The 22,859-nt window shown below is 38.4% G+C and overlaps 1 protein-coding gene across 1 annotated transcript in view; it reads left to right on the forward strand.

Moving 5' to 3' along the window:
• MOB1B (MOB kinase activator 1B) overlaps positions 1-22,859 on the forward strand; it is a 29,248-nt gene that overhangs the window by 1,944 nt on the left and 4,445 nt on the right. The window contains exons 2-4 of the mRNA XM_037529593.2: positions 10,541-10,707; positions 14,077-14,170; positions 22,601-22,734. Of these exons, the coding sequence (XP_037385490.1) occupies positions 10,541-10,707; positions 14,077-14,170; positions 22,601-22,734 (395 nt within the window). The remainder of the gene's footprint in view (positions 1-10,540; positions 10,708-14,076; positions 14,171-22,600; positions 22,735-22,859) is intronic.

Consider the following 22,859-nt stretch of genomic DNA (forward strand, 5'->3'; position numbering starts at 1 on the left):
GAGAGTTTGCACTATTTGTGGCACACTTTTTCCATCTGGTTACATGTAGCAGTTAATATATTCTCAACATATTTAGCCCATGTGCTTGACAATCTAAAAAAGTTAATCCAAAATTTTTTATTTTAGTCTTTGTCCACCAGTAGTTTTAAATTTGAAATGAAGACCATATAGAAATGGTTATTACTGAAGTGAAAGAACAAACTTTTGGTTGTTATTTGGTATGGTTTACTGAATATTATTTCTGTACCAGTGGATGAGCAGAGAAAATAAGTTCATGAGTTAAATATAAATATTTTCCTCCAGTTATTAAACGTTTACTTAGAAGGCTGCTGTAAGTGGGTGGAGCTAAAGGAAAGGGAGTAAGAGCAATTGAGATAGGGTTGTGCAGGTGATGACTCATAACTCTGCAGACTGCAAGATAGAAGGAAAAAATTACTGATTTCAAAAGCCATTCACTGTGCCAGGCATTGATACAGGCACTGGGTATCATTTATGAACAAAACACATAATTTCTGCTTTCTTGGAGCTTATGATGTTCTGGGAAACAATCAAAAACTCTAAACGTCAGTAAATTACATAGTGTGGTAGGAGATTTCTACATGGAACAAAGTAGAGCAGGTTAAAGAGGCTTTTGGGTGGGAAGTTGAGGTTGTTAGGTAACCCCCAGAGGATACCCAGATAATCTGCATTTGTGTAGCTTTTGTACAAATGCTCTGGCTAAATTTGCACAGTATTTATGTACCTGGCTGGGATGCAGTTTTGGTTGTGCTGCAGTTGTCCTCCTGTATCTTCAAATTGAACTGAACTCCCTGCTGGCACAAACAGAAACTTCACAGGAATCTACTGTAACTTTGTAGACTGAAATCTTTAAACACATTCTCAGCACCTGCTGTGTGCCAGGCATTGTGCAAGATGTGGGATGCCAGAGATGGTAGACAGGCTATAAATAGTCATCTATAATAGATAAAGTATAATCAGGGCATCAAAAAATATGAAGTATTTTTTTTTTCTATTTGGAGTGGAGGGAGGTTTCATGAAAGAAGTGAGTGATATTTAATGGAAAATGAGCACGAATTCTATAAAAGGTTGAGTGGCCTTGGGGGATTATAGTCAGAAGAAATATCTTGGCAACATGAAATCGCCAGTGGAATGTCAACTTTGAAGTTTGTCCAAGAGGTGGTAGACTTTTGCATCTATATGATGCTTTCAGTGACTGTTTACGTGCCTCTTTTTGCCAGAGTGGCAAAGCCATCAATTTCAGGTTTACTGATCTAGTTATTGGCTTGGGTAGAATTGGAAGGCAAGTCTCTTCATTTAAGATTTTGCCTTTCCTGTTGTAGAAACAAAATTCAGGGATATTTAGGGTAAGAGTGAGTTGTTAACAGTCAAAAAATGTATTTAGTATTCTTTATGTTTCTAGCATTTTATAATTGCAAGTCTCTTCTAGACTGATGGAAATCCACGGAAACATTTGCGTTGGAGAAAATCAAGCTGTTATTTCTTTCTTAAAGATTATTTATTTATTTATTTATGCACAGAAGAACTGGGGTGTAGGCTAGAGGTATGGGGGGTGGGGTGAGAGGACCCACCAGAACAGAGTGGGGAGCAGAACAGGTGGATATATTGATATACACTGTGAAGCGGAGTAGTGGGTGAGACTGGAGAGGACTGCTGCACCAATTGGGTTAGCTCCCTGGCTGGGGATCAAACTTAAGCACTCAGCCAGCAGTGGTGATAGCAGTGATACTTAACTCCTACACCCACCACCAGGGAGGCTCCAAGCTGTAAATTTTTTTTTTTTTTAAGATATATTTATGCATATAAGAACTGGGGTGTAGGCCAGAGGTGTGGAGGGTGAGATGATTCACCAGAGACAGAGTGGGGAAAAGAATAGGAGGATCTATTGAAATTTACTGCTGAGGGGAGCAAGCAGGTGGAGACAGGAGAGGGTCAGCTCTCTGTCTCTCATGGAGACAGCCATGTGGGTCAGCTCCCTGGCCAGGGATCATACTCATGCTGTAGTGGCTGCTGATAGCTTGATAGGGAGGCCCTAGATTTAACTGTTAACATAGTTCTTTGTTTAAAACTCCCTGTGGTTACACTCTTTAGTCACATATGCTTGGTTCTATTCTCCCTAACCTTTCCTCAGATCTTGCCAAATATTCAACTGGTTCTCTTATTTTGAACCTTTAGAAGTTGTACTTTTGAGTCAGAGAACAACAAACCCATTTGTCAAAACTGACATCTCAACCTGAGCTCAGCATTGTTTTGAAGATTGTTGCTTGTGTCGCCAATCTGTGTCAAGGACTCCCAAGGGGGTCTTCTGGGTCAGACTCTTCAACCCTTTCATCAATCCTTTGTCAACCATGTTGGGTTTTAATTTGTGAAATGGCAATATATCAGGAACTGAAATTAAAAAAATCTTTTCAAGTTACAGATAGAGCCAAACTATACCCAAAAGTACAATTCTGGACATGAGGGAACCAAAATGTGCCTTAATTGAGCTGTATTGATTTTGGTTTTGCTTTAGTAGAACTTATTTGTAAGGTATCATGACTGTATTGTCTGGTGATAACTATAGGTATAGAGATATCTTAGCTTTTTTTTTTTTTTAAAGATTTATTTTTATTTATGCACACAGGAACTGGGGTATCCGGCAGAGGTACGGGGGTGGGGGGGAGTGAGTGGATTCACCAGAGAGAGTGGGGAGCAGAACAGGTTGATCTACTGAAATACACTGCTGAGGGGAGCAGTGGGAGAGACAGGAGAGGGCTGCTACGCCCTGTGAGTGAGCTCCCTGGCCAGTGATAGAACTCATGCCGCAGTGGCTGTTGCTAGCTTTTGAAAGCACTGCGACTTTACCCCTTGTGCCACCAGGCAGTCTCCCTTAGCCTTTTTTTTAGTGTCATTTAACATTAGGAGAAAATACCACTCTTATTTTATATGGAGTTTGGAAGAAAAACTGTTCTTGGTTCCCTGGTCCTAGAACACTCCCAAGACTGAGGAGGTCAATATGTGTGCATAACTATAATTCTTGAGAAGCCTGCTTTAGACCCTTAAAGTGTGTCACTTCAGTACCACTGAGAAGGATGTTAGAAATAAAAGATTTTAGGTCCAATATTGAATGGAATGCATTTAAATAAGAGCTCTAGATGATTTGAAAATGCTTTCAAATTTGAAAAACTTTAGATGGTAGTAAATGGATGGTTGTATATTGTGTTAAATGATTTGAAATAAAGGGAAGAAGAAACATCTTTGAGATTCAGTATAACATTATCTCTGTCCTTGAGAGAGCTGTGGAGCCCACAATGATTCTTTGATTAGTCAAACTTTTTTGCTCAAGTTCTTGAATTTTCCCCTTAGGCCCATTTGTGCACTTCCTTGTAAAATCCAGTTTTAGCAAGAACTCTGCCTATGTCAGTTTTTAACCAGAATCTCCCACCCTCCTTTGTCTGATTACCCACAATATCTGATCTGTTTCCTCATTCTTTATCATCTCCCGGGTCATGTCTGATTACCCAGTCTGTCTTCAGTGAGACTCCTGTAAGGTCAGTTTAGGTCCTCTCTTAGCCTTGATCCTCCTCAGAAGTTTTCCTTCTATTGGCCCTCCTTGTCTATAAATTTCCATTGCTGTATTTGGAGTTGAGCCCAGTCTCCTTACTGTAAAATCCCATTGCAATGGTCCTTATATTCCTCTAATGTTCCTGAATAAATTCTGCTTTATCATCTTGAACTAGTGCCAGTGAAGTTTTTTTTTCTTCAGTAGCCCTTAAGGAGGTTAGGTGCCCTGGTTGTCATTCACACTTGTAGTTATTTATAATTATAATTTAACAATATTTTTTCTCTTTCTGGACTGTAAGTCATACACATTGTTCACTATTTTTTTCCATAGCTTAATATGTTGCTTGACAAATATGCCTCTAGCTACTACATATATATCATATATAAATACGTAGTTCATATTTGCACACGTTTTTCCTTATATTGTGTTTGGTCGCATACTTAGCGATCACTTCTTAGGTAAACAATTTCCAAAATAGGATTGCAATTGTCTGCAGAGAGAATAGAAAGATTACTTACTTTTTCTTCTAGTATAGGTGATAAAAATGTATTTATTATTATTATTATTGATAGCTTAGAAAAGTTTGATTCACAGTTTGTTTAAATGTCATATAAAATTTAAGACTGTTGCAAATTTGGGGGAAATCTCTACTAAATTTCTTCCATATGTGAAGTATACTGTTCCTATATCTAGAGCTCATATTTAGATGACTCTGTTCTTTAGTGTAAATAATATTATGTAAGGCAGTACTTGACTGGTAAGAATATTCCTTGAAGTCATTCCTTTACCCCAACTATTAATAGCAATGATCTAATCATAAACGGAAGTGATTGCAAACTAAATATATCCTGTGAAACCTAAATATATCCCCAACTTAATTTCCCTTTTAATTGTTACCCGGAATACCACATTAACCACATTAAGTGTATTAGAAGGGTGAAGATAGTAGTCGTAGCTATTTGTGGTTAGCTAATTTTTGTAATTTTTATGAAAACATGACCATGGAAACATTCTTCCCAGCACCTTGGAAGAGACTTTGCTATTGAGGATCCCAGAAATTTCAACTGTTAGTGTCATAGTAAATCTGTTTCCACAACTATGTACTGTAATTTTGCACTGGACTAATTTCATTTGTTCAATTGTGCTACTAAAGTTAGTTTGAGCACATATAGAATATGTACTATGCTACTACTTGTATCTGTTATGACTGAACCTACTTAAGTAAGTTGAGAATATAAACTTAACAAATGTCGATATTTGCTTTTACCTTACCTTTTTATTATCCTGGAGTCCTTTATCAGTTTTGCTCAAAAACATTTATTTGAAGATCTGTTCTCACTTAAGTTGTGTGGAGATGCAGTAATGACTTAGAAATGTTAGTCCTTGCCTTTGAGAAGCTCATGATGCATTGTAAAATAGAGACATGTCATAGTGAAATGTGTGAAGATAGAGCAAGCATCCTTAACCCAGCTTAGGATATCAGAGAAGGTTCCTAAGAAAAATCATCCTGAATTCTCTTGATGACTGGACCTTTGATGAAAAGAGAAAATTCAGTAAATGGTATGAGATTTGTGGCAACATGAATGGACCTGAAAGGGTAATGTTAAGTTAAATAAGTCAGAGGGAGAAAGACAAATACCGAAGAGTGTCACTAATGTGGAATATAACTAAATTAATAGTCAGGACCTCCCCGGTGTCGCAGCAGGTTGAGTGCAGCGCTGTGAAGCTGTCCATAGCCTCTGCAGTGCCTGTTCAATTCCCGGCCAGCCAGGGAGATACCCACATGGCATGGCAGACCTCTCCTGGCCAGCCCGCTTCTCCCCTCAGCAGTGTATTTCAGTCCTTCTGCCTGTTCTGCTCCCTGCTCTGTCTCTGGTGAATCCTCTCACCCTCCTGCACCTCTGACCTGTACTCCAGCTCTTGTATAAATAAATAAAATCTTAAAAAAAATAGGTAAAGACAAACTTAAAAACTAACCCTTGATATCTGATGACAGAACTGAGACACCAAGGTGGGAAGGGATGAGGGAATGAAAGAACAAAGGGAAGGAAGCACAATGGTCTATGGTTGTGGACTGTGGGTCAGTCAGTGGTGGGTGCACTGTGGTGGTAATACCTGGGGTACCACAATATTACCTCGGTTAAAAATAAATTTAAAAAAAGATTTAAACTTTATAAAAATAAAGATGGGGAAAAATTATATTAAAGCTGATCATCAATAAATAATAAAAGGGGGGAAAATGGTATGAGATAAGGAGAGGTAGGCTCCATCTGATTCTAACTTTTTTCCCCAAGTCAGTTTTCTTTACTGTAAGAATTTAATTTCAAAACACTTAGAACTCAAAACTGCTATGTCACTGATTCCGTCAAATAACTATTTTGTTACTGCTTAATATTTATAGGCAGATGTACTATTAGAATTGTAGGTGAATCTTTGACCTAGTGTTAATTTGAGATCTGTATCTGATATAAAGATTATTCCACTACTGCCAAGGCTGCATTTGATCTTTTATTGTACTTTGTAATAGGCTGTGGGTTTGGATTAAATGCAGCATTGTTTGTAGTAACAAATGACTGGAAACTGCCTAAATTTTTGTTTATAAGTAGGGGACCTATTTATGAAATATTTGCACAAGGAAATGTTATTCTGTAAAAAGAATAAAGTAGATCTACTTCTATCTTGATAAACCACAACATGGATCTATTAAATGAAAAACACACTATATTATAGTATTCCATTGTTGTGTAAAAACAAGAACAGGCACAAGCATTCTTATGCTTATATAGACTTTCTGGAAAGATACACAAGATACTGGTAATCATGATTTATTCTGAGGAGGGTGGTGTAGGAGGGTAGCATGATTTCTGTTACTGAAAATGTTTTTGAATATTTGCACTGAATTTTTTTTTAAAGATTTATTTATTTATGCATACAAGAACTGGGGTACAGGCCAGAGGTGTGGGGGATGAGAGGATTCACCAGAGACAGAGTGGGGAACAGAACAGGCAGATTGACCAAAGTACACTGCTGAGGGGAGCAGTGGACGAGTCAGGAGAGGTCTGCTGCGTCATGTGGGTTGCTCCCTGGCTGGCCAGGGATCGAACTCGTGCTGCAGAGGCTTTGGATTGCTTCATAGTGCAGTGCTTAACCCCTTGCACCACCAGGGGAGCCCAGAATTTTTTTTTTTTAAGATTGATTTATTTATGCATACAAGAGCTGGGGTACAGGGCAGAGATGCAGGGAGGGGGGTGAGAGGATTCACCAGAGAAAGAGCGGGGAACAGAACAGGCAGACTGACTGAAATACACTGCTGAGGGGAGCAGTGGGCGAGACAGGAGAGGTCTGCTGCTCCATGTGGATTTCTCTCTGTTCGGCCAGGGATAGAACTCAGGGATAGAACTCGTGCTGCAGAGGCTGCGGATTGCTTCATAGTGCGGTGCTTATTAACCCCTTGCACCACCAGGGAGGCCCTGCACTGAATGTTTTAAGATGCCATGTGAAATATGTGTGTTTGGACAAATGTGTTACTATAAGAATTTGTACTTATTAATAAGGACTTTTGTACATGCTTTGGTTTTTTTTGTGCTTTTGAATTTGAGGACTTTGTTAGTTGGTCTTTTGGCTTAGAAATGAGGAATGTTGGGCCTCCCCGGTGGCGCAGTGGTTGAGCGCTGGGTTGTGAAGCTGCCTGTAGCCTCTGCAGCACCGGTTCCATCCCCGGCTGCTCCCCGGCCACCGGAGGAGGGTCCCGCATAGCGGGCAGACCTCTCCTGCCACCCGCTGCTCCCCTCAGCAGTGTACTTCGGTCCTTCTGCCTGCTCTGCTCCCTGCTCTGGCTTGGTGAATTCTCTCACCCTCCTGCGCTTCTGACTGTACCCAGTGCTTGTATAAATAAACAAATAAATAAATCTTTAAAAAAAAAAAAAAAGAAATGAGGAATGTTAACCACTCTTTCCACGGTAGTGTAGATACTGGTAGAAGAAGTTTCATGTAGCAGTTGAAGAAAACACTGAATGTTTGTAGAAAGAATGTTAAAAATGTAGAGAGTATTGGCATGGTTATGAAATTCTACCTGAATTAAAGCAGAATGGTCAGACAAAGGGACATTAGATGGAGGATTTGAAAGCATTTTGGAAATACAAATGTACAAGGATATGTGAAAAAGAGAAGGGAGTTGACAATTCCCTGGGAACTAAAAACATTTTATGAACATTATCTCATCTCTAAATTAGATCCTTTTGTACAAAGTTATTTTCCAGAATTACAAAAAACAAAATAAAAAAATTGAAGCCCAGATCATCAGGAAGAAAATGACAAAATGAGGAATAGAACCTTGTTTTCTTGATTTGCAGTCTAGCTCCTTGATTATTCTGAGCTTACCTAAACCTTGATATGGGAATAGCACCAAAAAAGCAAGTTCTTTTAAAAATTCTGTTTTTTTTTTTTTTTTTTTAAAGATTTATCTAGTTATTCATACAAGAACTGGGGTACAGGCCAGAGGATTCACCAGAGACAGAATAGGGAATATAACTGGTGGATTGACTGAAATACACTGCTGAGATGAGCAGTGGGGGAGACAGGAGAGATCTGCTGCGCCATGTGGGTTAGCTTCTTGGCCAGGGATCTAACTCAGCTGTTACCTTGGAAGCCCTGAGACTTAACCCCTAGGCCAACAGGCCTAGAGGTGGGCTTATTAAAAGGAATGTCTTAATTTACACCCTGCCAGAAGGAATGTACCACTTTATTATCTACGGGGAGCTATATTTGTAATTAATCATACACAAATTAGTAAAATGTCTTTTTTTTAATGATGATGAAATTTGTCACTAAATTTTGATAGAGGTGAAAAGAAGCAGGAAACTAAAATAAGCTTTCAATTTCATATGCATTGTGATCATTTCTGTTTGTATGTTTTAGAAGATTGTGGGAAAGAACTTGGTGTTTAATTCAATATCCGATTAAATTGGATTAGGGTTTCCACACTGTAGTGTGGGTTAAGAGCCTGACTGTGTCTAATATTTGACTTTTGGATTTACACTGAGTACTTTGGAAAGACATAAGTGCTTTTTTTTTTTTTTGAAAGATTGATTTATTTATACAAGAACAGGCCAGAGGTGCGCAGGAGGGTGAGAGGATTCACCAGGGACAGAGTGGGGAGCAGACGGGCAGATGGACCAAAATACACTGCTGAGGGGAGCAGCGGGTGAGGCAGGAGAGGTCTGCCACACCATGTGGGTTTTTCCCTGGCCGGTTGGGAATCAAACCGGCGCTTTAGAGGCTGCCCACAGCTTTACAGCGTGGCGCTCAACCTGCTGCACCACAGGGGAGTCCTGACATAAGTGCTTTAAGCAGAGTAGCAGCATCATCTGATTAATGTTTTTTTTTTTTTTTAAAGATTTATTTATGCATACAAGAACTGGGGTATAGGCCGAGGTATGGGGGGTGAGAAGATCCACCAGAAACAGAGTGGGAAACAGATACCTTGGCAGTTGAATAGAGACATCTGGGGGAGAGAGCAGTGTTAAAGTTGAGGAATATTAGTTTACTCTAATTATAAATACCTGAGTAGAGATAGAGAGATACATTTAAATGGCAATGCCATTAATCTTAAGTTAAATCAGGTTATTTCATTTGCTATATGGTTGACTGATTCTTAGTTTTTCTAAGTTTAAACTAAGATTCTTAGTTTATCTCGGGATCCTCAGTACTACATATACTGTGTAGCCGTGGTTGAGAACTATTGCTATATCTTGGAAAGCTAGGGAGCAGAAGAATTTGGAAAGTCTTAACTTTTGCTTTTCTGTACTTTCTGCAATTTACCTTTTCCCAAGTCTGTTCAAATGTCTGAATGTTTTGGTGGAATGAATTTGGTAATGTTAAGCTTGAAGGAATTCTCACTTACCCACCCTCTTCTAATTCCTTTTTTATATGAAGAGGGAAAAAGGAGTACTGAGAAGGGATGACTAGGATATAGTACAATTTGATAAGAATTTGCTAAAAATTTCTTAAAAATTTTTACACCTGTTTTTAAGACTAGTTTCATTAAAAATTTGAAAAAACCAACTATATTTATAGCTAGCTATTTGTAAATTGAGTTCTGGATTAAGAGTACTAATGCTTCCCATAATTGGGTTTTTCTTTCTTGCTCTAAGATTTTTTTTTTAAATATTTATTTATGCATATAAGAACTGGGGTACAGGCCAGAGATGCAGTGGTTGAGAGGATTCACCAGAGACAGTGGGGAACAGAATAGGCAGATTGACCAGAGTACACTGCTGTGGGGAGCAGTGGGGAGACAGGAGAGGTCTCCTGCGCCATGTGGGTTGCTCCCTGGTCAGCCCCCGGGGGGGGGGGGGGGGGGGGGGGGGGGGGGGGGGGAGAAGAATGATCAAGTTCTGCAGAGGCTGCAGATTGCTTCATAGTGCAGTGCTTAACCCTTTGTGCCACCAGGGAGGCCCAGATTTTTGTGTTTTATTGATATGAAATACTATCTTTATGTTTTTTAAGCAAAGGAAACAAATTTATTCATAGTAGGATTAGAGACTTAGAATAGGGATGAAAGGAATAAAATGATTTAAGATTGTCAAAGAATTACTTTGTTGTTTTTATAGAATACAAGCTATGATTTTGAATTGTTAATTTATTGTGAAAAACTGAATTAGTTAAAGCTAAAAGTTCATTTTCTAGTTGGGAGTTGCAATAGGTAATGTATAGAGGGTTGTAGGAATTTTGTTTATCTAACACAGTAGTGACAGCGATTATATTACTGCGATTTAATGTGGCCAGTACAATTTAGCTCTAATGCGGATAGGAGCTAAGGTATATTTGCTGGTTATTTATGGGCATTTAGGGTCATATCTTTGTTTTATTCAGTAATAAAGATTGTTTTATTCAGTAATAAAGATTTTATTGAAAATCATGTCTTAAAAAGGAAAACCATGTCTTAGATATTAAGTGTCCTTTATTTTCTATTCATAGTGGTAGTCGGTCCTCTAAAACATTTAAGCCAAAGAAGAATATTCCAGAGGGTTCTCACCAATATGAGCTGTTAAAGCATGCAGAAGCCACACTTGGCAGTGGCAACCTCCGGATGGCTGTCATGCTTCCTGAAGGGGAAGACCTAAATGAGTGGGTTGCAGTGAACAGTAAGTAACCTTTTTGTTTCTCAGTAGATTCTAAATTAGGTTAGTAGCCACATTGTAGGTGAATGTTGGAGAGCTCTCCCGAACCTAATTACACTATAGTGATATCTCAATCCATTTTAGCTTTTATGTCATTTTATTTCTATATATGGAATTTTATTAAATTCTTGTCTCATTATAATGTATAATAAATACAAAGCATAGGTTTATCATCAGTGGGAAAAAATAAAAATATTACCAGTTTATATTTATAGAACACTAATTATGTGCCTGACACTGTACTATCTTTTTACATGGGTTATTTTGTTTCATCTTTGTAATAACCTTATGATGTAGGTACTATTGTTATCCCAGTTTAATAGAAAGGGAAACTATAAAACAGAAGGATTAGTAATTTGCATTGTTCATATAGATATTAAATGTCGAAGCTATAGAATTTCAGATGCACACTTTAACCACTATGCTAAATTTCTTCTTCCAGTAACATACTGAATTACTTGTCTAAATTCTGCCTTTTTTTTTTTAAAGATTTATTTATTTATTTATTTATACAAGCACTGGATACAGTCAGAAGTGCGGGAGGGTGAGAGAATCCACCAGAGCCAGAGTGGGGAGCAGAGCAGGCAGAGTGACAAAGTACACTGCTGAGGGGAGCAGCGGGTGGCAGGAAAGGTCTATGCGCCATGTGGGACCCTCACCCGGTGGCCAGGGATCCAACCGGCGCTGCAGAGGCTGCGGGCAACTTCGCAACCCAGCGCTCAACCACTGCGCCACCGGGGAGGCCCTGAATTCTGCTTTTAAATAGAAAAGACAATTCAATCACAATCTTATAAAATTAGTAAAATATATTTAAGAGATATTCCTCAGTCCCCTAGGAAGAATAATTAAATATATTTTTGGGAATTAAACCTGCGAAAGTTGGGAAATAAAAGTGGTATCTTTAATATTCAGTGTTTTTAAACATTAACAAAGTAGTTTTTAATTGCTTTATAATTGGGAAATTTATATGAAAAATAAAATGAAATTTAATTGAAAGCATATATTAAATGTCTAGGCTTTGATTAAGGAAAAGCAAAACAGTACTTTCCTTGTAATAACTGGTAATATTGTAATTTGAATTATATGTTGGTATTTATACTACTGATAACTTTTAGGAAACTGAAGAATTTTATTGAAACTTTACTGTAACAGTGTTTGTAGTTATTCTCCTCGACCAGGAATTTAGTTACTAAGAAAATGAAGTAATTTGTTTGCTTCATTGATGAGACCCATCTTATGTATATATAGTTCTGTGACATTTCAAAGACAGTATTCAGAATAAATCTCATACATATTTATACACACACACATTCTTGTTCTTTTTGTATTTTGTACCATTTTGAGAGCTCATTTATTTATTTAAAAAGTCTAAGGAAGGCAGCGTAGATCTTCTGTGCTACCTGAGATTCTGATTTAAGAGTATAAAAACAGATCATTGTTTCCTGTTTGTCTTCTCTCTTTGTCTCAATAGCCAGATCTGAATGTCTGTACTCCTGAAATGCCTAAAACTTTAGGAACTTCCAGAATGTCACTGGCATTTACCAATTATATCTGGACAAAAATTACTTAAGTTGAAGTGTTTGAACATCTCCTTAGAATAATAATTCAGCATAGAAAGTACAGCATTTGGGCCTCCCTCATGGCTAGGGGTTAAGTCTCAGTGCTTCCACGTCGACCACCTAAGTTAGATCCCCAGCCAGGGAGCTGACCTGCATGGTGCAGCCGACCTCTCCTGTCTTGCCCACTGCTCCCTTTAGCAATATATTTATTTCAGTAAATCCACCTGTGCTGCTCTCCACTCTGTCTTTGGTGAATCCTCTTGCCCCCTGCGCCTCTGGCCTACATCCCAGTTCTTGAATCTTAAAAAAAAAAAAAAAAAAAAAAAAAATTCTGATTTCTCACAATAGCCAATTCCATCAAACACTTAAGGAAGAAATAACACCAGTCTTTTTCTTACTATGAAAGAGAATGGAAAAAATACTAGTTTCATAAGCTCAAAATGAACATTACAAGGAAGGAAACTAGGTCATTTAGGTTATGAAATTATATGTAAAAATTCTAGTAAAGATATTTGCAAACTTGATCTAACTGTACGTAAGAAGTAGAACATATGACCAAGTTGAGTTTATTCCAGGAATACAAAGTTGGTTCTCCCATCTGGAAACTTTCTTGTGAAGTGCTGTTTTATATTTCTATAGTGCCTTTTTCTTTTTTCTTTTTTTTTTGATTTATTTATACATACAAGAACTGTGGTACAGGCCAGAGTTTCAGGGGGTGAGAGGACTCACCAGAGACAGAGCAGGGAACAGAACAGGCAGATCGACTGAAATACACTGCTGAGGGGAACAGTGGGCAAGTCAGGAGAGGTCTGCTGCGCCATGTGGGTCACCTCCCTAGCTGGGTATTGAACTTGTGCTTTAGTGGCTGCAGTGAGCTTCATAGGTTGTGTCTTAACCCCTTGTACCACCAGGGAGGCCCCTATAGTGTCTTTTTCTTACTGAGCTATAGGCTGTTTTATATATTTTGGATACAAGATTTTTCTTGGTTATATGTGTTGCAAATAATTTTTCTCACTACTTGCCTTTTGGCTTCCTTTTTTTCCCCTAAAGATTTATTTTTATTTATTTATGCATATAAGAACTGGGGTATAGGCCAGAGGTACGGGGAGGTGAGAAGATTCACCATAGACTGAGTTGGGAGCAGAACAGGCAGATCCATTGAAATGCACTCCTGAGGGGAGCAATGGGTGAGACAGGAGAGAGGTCTGCTGCGCCATATGGGTCAGCTCCCTGCCCAGGGATTGAACTCATGGTGCAGTGGCTGGTGATAGCTGACAATGCTGAGACATCTCCCCTTGCGCCAGGAGGGAAGCCCTCTTTTTGTCTTTCTTAATGGTGTCACTTAATAAACAGAAGTTCCTCGTTAATGTAGTCAAATATTGTGGTTTCTGTATATGCTTTAAACCTATTTGTACAGATAAGAACACCGATAATCTAAGATTCTGTTTGAGTAAAGTTAAAATTTAATTTTTTAAAAGGTTTTATTTATTTATGCATACAAGAACTGGGGTACAGGCCAGAGATGGGTGGTGGTGGTGAGAGGATTCACCAGAGACAGAGCAGGGAGCAGGACAGGCAGATGGACTGAAATATACTGCTGAGGGGAGCAGTGGGTGAGACAGGAGAGGTCTGCTGCACCATGTGGGTAGCTCTCTGGCCTGCTGGGGATCGAACTTGTGCTGTTCTTAACCCCTTGTGCCACCAGGGAGGCCCTAAAATTTAATTTTTATATTAACCATTCTGTGTTACTTATAACTGGTAATTTGTTTTGTAGCTGTGGATTTCTTCAATCAGATCAACATGCTTTATGGAACCATTACAGATTTCTGTACGGAGGAAAGTTGTCCAGTGATGTCAGCTGGCCCAAAGTAAGACATGGTTCATGATTAGTTCTCATTTTTACTTTATTTTACAGCTCTAAAATAAGAAGAAAGTTTCTGACCAAAAATTTTTCTACTTAGCATCTCAGAGATTTTTCCAACGATGCTGCATTAAGTCCAGATTTCTTAGAGAGCTCAATATTGTCCTTCATCCTTTCTTTTCTCCTTTTGCTGTGTATCTCTCCTCTGGTTTATCCAAACTAGATTATTGGAAATACCTTGCTAAATTTCTATAGAAAGGAAAAAAGCCATGTGATCCCAGAGTAGTGATTTGCAATAGACTTAAAAAGGCCTTTAGAATTCATGCAAGCAACACTTCAAAACAATTTAAAATGGAAATCTGAGCCTCCTTGCCTTCAGGGTCTGCCTAGTGAGGAGACACTGCTGTTTCAGGCATAGCCCCCTCTCTCTCTCCACACTGGACACTCCTGCAGGAGCTGCTCTCATGATCAAAGATGACAACAGTGAATGAGACAGATGTTTACACATTGGGTGGAGGCATCTTAAGCCTACCAGTTTTTCTCAAACAGAAAATAAAGGGAAACTCAACAGATGTTTGAGAAATGTTCAAAAGAAGTAAGACTATTACTTTACTTATGCTCTGTAAACTTCATTCTGTTTTTCTTTGGAATATCTTTCTTCCCATCTCTTGATGCTAATGTCTTCTAAGAGAAAAAAACGTTACCTTTAATTGAAACTCAGTTGTAAATATGTATACCTCTCTTAAGTAAGAAAATTTAGCGAGAAATAAGATCACTTTTATTTTTATCTATTTATCTATAATTTTTTTAAAGATTTATTTTATTTATGCAAGAACTGGGGTACAGACCAGAGTGCGGGAGGGTGAGAGAATTCACCAGAGACAGACTGGGGAAGCAGAACAGTAGATGAACCGAAAACACTGCTGAAGGGAGCAGTGGATGAGACAGGAGAGATCTAACATGCCATGTGGGTATCTCCCTGGCAGGCCAGGAATTGAACCTGTGCTGCAGAGGTTGTGGACAACTTCACAGTGCTGTACTCAACCTGCTGCGCCACAGGGGAGGCCCCACCTTTATTTTGTTATTAATTTTCTATGTTTCATTGTGTCCTTTGAATTATGTCCCTTTTTTTTTTTTTTTTAATTTTCTAGAGGCATGTCTTATTTATTTATTTATTTGTTTGTTTGTTTGTTTGTTTGGTTTATACATGCACTGGGTACAGTCAGAAGCACGGGAGGGTGAGAGAATTCACCAGAGCCAGAGCGGGGAGCAGAGCAGGCAGAAGGACCTAAGTACACTGCTGAGGGGAGCAGCGGGCGGCAGGAGAGGTCTGTGCGCCATGTGGGACCCTCCTCTGGTGGCCGGGGAGCAGCCGGGGATCGAACCGGCGCCGCAGAGGCCGCGGGCAGCTTCGCAACCCAGCGCTCAACTGCTGCGCCACCGGGGAGGCCCTCCCTTTTTTTTTTTTAATCTTTTGTGACTTTTTTTCTTTTTCTGACAAAATTGCCTAATGGCCAGTTAGTTATATGGTGAAAATATTTGTGATGAAAGGTCTTATAGTGAAAATGCTGGTAGCAAAGAACTTTAAAGTGAATCTACCAGAACCCTTCAATGTCTCTATCTGGTGCTTCCTTTATAAAACCTTATGATTTTTTTCAGACTGCATGTGATCTTTCTACTTAATGTTTTTTGTCTTAATGATTGTTTTTGTCTTAATGATTGTATTTCTTGTTACATTGTACTTACACTACTTATACACTACTTATTTAACCTGTTAGATTTGTTCTTTTAAATCCCTTTTGGTGCAAGGACATTGCTTGCCACCAGGACATTGCCTGCTGCCAAGCTTGCACTCAGTAAATGTTGCTTGGATCAATACATTTTGAAACTTTTAAATTGTTATTATTGATAATAGTAATGGCAGCTACCACTTAGTGCTTCCTAAATGTAGGACCTTTCATGCTTTATTGTATTTTACTTCATAAGCAAGTCTATGAGATAAGAACGTTATTGTTATCCCTATTTCACAGGACAAGAAATTTAAGTCTAAGAAAGGTCCAAGATAATAATATATCCAAATAACATGTGCAAGATCCTGTTATTTATAAACAGGCAGAACTAGGGTTGAGATCCAGGTCTCTTAGAATTTATTACCTGTACTGTTAGTTGCTGTACTGTATTATTTTTTTGTTATAAGACTTACTAATTGATGATTATACACATCTGTAGGGCGTTTATAGTGCTGACTTTTTAAAAAAATCACATCCCATCCCCATTATATGTATGTGGTATAAATAGCAAAACAACACACCAGTCTGCCGGAACATGCTAGTGCTTGGAAATATTGCTATTGTAAATAGTGACCTTAGATTACTGATCACTTGCTTGTATGAATGCTTCATTATTCAGAATATTTTTGGGAACTTTTATTTTTTTTTAAGATTTATTAATTATGCATACAAGAGCTGGGGTACAGGCCAGTGATGCGGGGGGTGAGAGGATTCACCAGAGACAGAGTGGGGAGCAGAGCAGGCAGACTGACCAAGGGGAGCAGGGGGAGAGACAGGAGAGGTCTGCTGCGTCATGTGGATTGCTCTCTGGCTGGCCAGGGATCAAACTTGTGCTGCGAGGCTGCGGACAGCTTCATAGTGCAGTGCTTAACCCCTTGTTGTGCCACCAGGAAGGCCCTTTTTGATAACTTTTAAATTGAAATTTCAGAGCCAGATCACCAGCGACCGAGAGATTCATTTTTTAAAAAAGATTTATTTATTTATGCATACAAGAGCTGGGGTGCAGGCCAGAGATGCAGGGGGTGAGAGGACTCACCAGAGACACAGCGGGGAACAGAACAGGCAGACTGACTGAAATCCACTGCAGAGGGGACCAGCAGGCGAGACAGGAGAAGTCTGCTTTGCTATGTGGGTTTCTCTCTGGCCGGCCGGGGATTGAACTTGTGCTGCAGAGGCTGTGTATTGCTTCACAGTATGGTGCTTAACCCCTTGTGCCACCAGGGAGGCCCGAGTTTTGTATTTTTAAGCATGAAAAAACCATGTTCACAAAAATAGTTTTTAGGCATTAAAATTATTGACTCTTTTTTTTTTTTTAAGATTTATTTATTTATTTATTGACTGATTGATTTATACATACATACATATAAGCACTGGGTACAGTCAGAAGCGCGGGAAGGTGAGAAAATTCACCAGAGCCAGAGCGGGGAGCAGAGCAGGCAGAAGGACCGAAGTACACTGCTGAGGGGAGCAGTGGGCGGCAGGAGAGGTCTAGCGCGCCATGTGGGGCCCTCCTCTGGTGGCCGGGGAGCAGCTGGGGATCGAACCGGCGCAGCAGAGACTGCGGGCAGCTTCACAACCCAGCGCTCAACCGCTGTGCCACCGGGGAGGCCCTAAAATTATTGACTCTTATCAATCATATGAAATAAAAATAAAATAAAAAAATTAAATGAGTTAAAGCATTATACTCTACTATGTACTGAAAGCCACACAAAGAAAGTCAAATTAATTCTTGGTCTGATACCAAGAGAACATTTAGATGTCAGTTCAAACTAGGAAACACAAAACACAAGACTACATTGATCAGGTACTCCATGAAAGCATGGAGAAATTGTCAAAAGTAGATAAAATTAAATTTGGTATATATATTTTAATTAATTTTTAATTGCGGTACAAGAGATTCAACTTTATTACTTCATTGTCATACTTTATCATTTGACCAAATTCACATGTTAAACAAAATAACACCTAATTGGGATCTTCCATCTTATTCTTTAAATTGATCTTTAATGAGTTTTGCTGTCTCAAAACCAGTCCTTTTAAAAAGAATGACAGTTTGCCACCATCAGAGATGTTAAAAATAACATGCTTTGATATTTTGTAAGGTAATTTTTTCGACGGGAACATTTTAAAACATATTGAAATAACTTATTTTCAAACAATTTCAAACTTTGAAAGTTCAAATAATTTTAAGTGTACAGATACGTTGCCAGAACAGCAAAAAGAACTCCCCTATATATCCCTTTGACCCAGATTCTGTAACTATTAACATTTTACTGCATTTGCTTTGTCACTCTCTTTCTACACTCAGTAACATTCTTTCTGAATCTTTGAGCACATTGTATCTCTTCATCTCTACATATTCAGGTGTACATTTTTCAAAAATAAGGGTATTATTAGGTATAACCAGCATACAGATCCTCCAGATAACTTACTTTAGTCCATAGATACCATTCATGTTTCCTTAGTTGGCCAACAATATCTTAGATATCCTTTCTGGTCTAGGATCATATCTATGTATTGCATTTATTTGAGCTATCCCTTCAGGTACCTTCAACCTGAAATATTTCCTCAGTGTTTCCCTGTATTACCTTTGTGCAGAAAAAAGTTAACTTTGAAGACTTGACTGCTGTCTCTCGAAAAGCCTGCTTATAAGATTAGCCTTAAGTAGGATGACATCTGTGAACTTGTATTTCACCATAACTTCAGAGCTGCTCAGTGTGCCTTAATGTTTGTACAAGCAATACAGTTTATACTTTTCTTCTGGGAGTCTAGAATTTTATTATATGTCATACAGAGGGTGTCTACTAGACCATACCCCAGTAAAAAATCTGGGACTGACTCTCTAATGAGCTTCCCTGGTAGACAGTATTTAATATGAGTTCTAACAGTGCGTTGCTAGAGGCACAAACATACGCTTGAACCTTCACTTCTTTCTAGCCTACGGAGAAGAGTAGCTGTAGCACTGTTCACAATCCAGTTTCCCCTAAATCTCCTGCCTCCTTATTGGTCTCTCAATGCAGAGGTATGTTCTGTAATCTTTATGCCCCAGGGGGACTAATTACTTTGGAGAAATACCCTCTTTGGACTTTGGGATCTGCACCTGCTAGTGCATTTTTTTTTTTTCTTTTTGTCTTCCTTCACTCTGTTTGAACTTGTGTATAAAAAGGTATTGCTTTTTCTTATGCTGTGATTCAGAGACGGGTGTCTCAGATTTATCGAAGATAGAGTATGCATTTCTGTTACTTGTTATTTTGATATGATTTCTTAGAGGAAGAGGGGAGGTTTTAAAATGAAATGCCTTTTTTAGCACTTCTTAATTCCAGTATTATTGGTGTTGACTTAAGGTATTTGTTTCTCTTGTAAAAATAGATGTTTTTATTTTGTTGTTATACGGTCTGTTTTGCATTTAGAAATTGAGAACACTGCCTTTTAAGAAAGCAAATTCTTCTAGCTTTATTTGAGAGCTGTTTTTCTCTGTGTGTGTAACCTTAAAGCTATGTTTTCCTCCTTCCCTCCCCTACTTTCTTCCAGCTTTCCTTCCTCCTTTTTTCCTTACTGCCTCTTCCTTACTTCCACCTTTACTTCTGTCTACCTGTTGTCTTTCTTCCTATTTTGGAGAATCTTAACTTTTGCCCATTGTTATGCTGTTTAGTTGTCATGGTTTGCCATCCATACCAGTAGATACTCAGGATTGTATCAAGGAGAGGCATTTGTTAATAGATTAGCACTGGTACTTGGCAAAGGTGATATTGAGCAATGGCTCATAGGGTTTTGTTTTTATTAACTCTTTATTATTATTAACCAAGAAGTGATGAATATTTTGGAGTTTGCACTTTTTAAGTTCAAACCATGATGACAGAAATATATTTCAAAGACAACACTCTATCAAAGGTAGAATGAAAAAATCAGTGGGAGCAAACTACAATTACAGGATGAAGTCATCTTAAGTAAAAACATTATCAAAGAAAAAGATCAAGAAATCATAGTTAATAAACTCTAGAAGTATAAGCAATATACAATATTTTTCAAAAAGCTTTAGGATATTGAAAGCTGATATTTTCTTAAATATCAACTTTTTAAAAAGTTTAGGATACTAAAAATGATTTATCTACTGTGTCAGCTTTCAATTTTTATATTTAAAAGTGAATATGGGGCCTCACTGGTGGCGCAAGATGCAACCTATGAGGCTGTCTGCAGCCACTGCAGCACGAGTTCTATCCCTAGCCATCCAGGGCGCATCCCACATGGCACAGCAGACCTCTCCTGACTTACCCCGCTGCTCCCCTCAGCAGTGTATTTCAGTCGATCTGTCTGTTGTGTTCCCCACTCTGTCTCTGTGAATCCTTTCACTCCCAACACCTCTGGCCTGTACCCCAGTTCTTGTATGCATGGATGAATAAATCTTTAAAAAAAATGAATGTGGAACATTTGATGATTATGAATAAAATGAAAAACATAATTGTGAGGGGAAGGCAAAATGTTGGCATTTCTTAACATAAGGGAGAAAACATGGATGAGTCCCTTTCTTTAAGTGAAAAGTAATGATGATTAAAAGTCTGCCATTTGTGGGCCTCCCCTGGTGGCACAGGCAGTTGAGTGCAGCACTGTGAGCTGACCGCAGCCTCTACAGCACCAGTTTGATCCTGGCTGGCCGGCGAGGGTCCCACATGGCGCATCAGACTTCTCCTGTCTTGCCCGCTGCTCCCCTCAGCATTGTATTTCGTCAGTCTGCCTGTTCTGTTCCCTGCCTGCTCTGTCTCTGATGATCTCCTCTCACCCTTCTGCGGATCTGGCCTGCACCCTGGTTCTTGTATAAATACAAAAAAAAAAAAAAAAAAGTCTACCATTTGTGGTCTCTGTCTCCAAAGAAGATCAAACAAGAATAGGTTTAAGTCACACTCAGGACTTTGTTTTATATTAGGAAGAGTCTCTTGACTGTGAAAGTGATTTAGATAGTGGAACAGGATGCCAAAATGTACTAGAATATCTGCTCTTGGCAACCTTCAAAGTAGACTGCTGGACAGTCATCTCTTTTGCCTACGGTTAGCTGTAAGATATGCTGCCAGAATGTTTATTCAGGTGTATCCTGTTTAGACTTAGAATTCAGATGTTAGTAGCTATAATTAAATAGAAAGCAACCTTGTTCATCCTACCTTAAGATAATTTTTATTGTTTAAAAATACCTTGTGAGTTTTCTGTCCCATAGAGTATAATCTGTGATGGTCATGCTCTTCTCTGTCCACACATAAAAATATTTCCTGAATGCATGAAAAAAATACACTATTTAGTATTTTTCCACTATATTTTCTGTTGTCCCTTTGCTAGTCCAACTGATCTATTATTTTGTCAGCCCAAACTCTGGGACAAAGTTATAAAAAACACCGTTGATTCAAATAGACAAGCTAAGTGGCAGAAGTAACTTCAGAAACTAAAAAACTAAATGCTAATTCAGTTTAGAGATTTTTATGTTTTGGAGTTTGGTCGTACATTCCTTACCTTAAAAGTTCAGTTTGTCTGTGTATGTGTATATAACTCCATTTTCATTCTTGTTATATATTTTTTGCTTACTTAGAAGACTGTCTTCTCTGCTAGTCTATTCTCCTTAGAAGTAGGGAAAGTGTCTTTCATTTTGGTGTCCCTTGTTCTTGACACAGTACTTCTCACATGGTAGGTGCATTAAATGCATATTATCCCAAAAGGATAATAGATCCACTTCATATTATCCCAAAAGGATAATATTCTGTTAACATCCAAATCCTATAGACATTTTTATTTGGCTAGTGTTTTGTTAATTCCCAACTGGGTATTACCAGTTTTCTTCAAAAGCATGTTTAGTTCCTCAACCAAATGTACTAAAAAACTGAATCATTCTTTTCATTCGTGTTACTTTGGCGCTTCCCTGTAAGTCTCTACCCTTAACTCAAAATTTAATACCCCCAAGTTAAAAAGAATAAGGAGAAATGTTTTTCAAGAGAGAAATCAACCAACCAACCATAGAAATTAAAGATAATCATCACAGAAGTTGGAAGTAAGCTATTTTTCTACTATGGCAGTGTATGATTTGAAATAAATCATATATGAAGGAAAACTCTGTAAGAAAATTAAACATAAAGAGAACATAGAAACACAATAAATGAGTTTGATGAAATCTGCTTAGTTTGGATTGTGATAGATGCAAAATAGAACAGTAGCATTTTATTATTTTTTAAAGATTTATTTATTTATGTGTACAAGAACTGGGGTACAGGCCAGAGGTGGGGTGAGAGAATTCACCCCAGGAACAAAGTGGGAAGAGAACAGGCAAACTGACTGAAATACACTGCTGAGGGGAGCAGCAGGCGAGATAGGAGAGGTCTGCTGTGCCATGTGGGTTGCTCCCTGGCTGGGGATTGAACTCGTGCTGCAGTGGTTGCAGATCACTTCATAGATTACATCTTAACCCCTTGCGCCACCTGGGTGGCTCTGAGCAGTAGCATTTTAAAAGCATAAATTTAAATGCTCAATGCAAAGACTCTTTATTTGGAGGAGTAGCTTCCATAAAATCAATCAACAAAAGTGTATACATTCATAATATACATACATATATAAAAATATAAAATATTTTTATATAATATAAAAAAATCTGTTTTTTAATCTTTCCAATGCAGATATGAATATCATTGGGCAGATGGAACAAACATAAAGAAGCCTATTAAGTGCTCTGCACCAAAGTATATTGATTACCTGATGACTTGGGTTCAAGACCAGTTGGATGATGAGACCCTGTTTCCATCAAAAATTGGTAAAATTGCTTTGTATAAGTGGAATCCATTACTATACCTATTAAGATGCTTCTAATCTTATTTCAAAGGGTCTTGACTTTTTCATACCAAGTTTATCATGAACATTAAGATTAACCTCCCTATA

This window comes from Talpa occidentalis, unplaced genomic scaffold, assembly GCF_014898055.3.
Source record: "Talpa occidentalis isolate TD23 unplaced genomic scaffold, MPIMG_talOcc4v2.1 talOcc4.6, whole genome shotgun sequence".
Taxonomy (NCBI): Eukaryota; Metazoa; Chordata; class Mammalia; order Eulipotyphla; family Talpidae; genus Talpa; species Talpa occidentalis.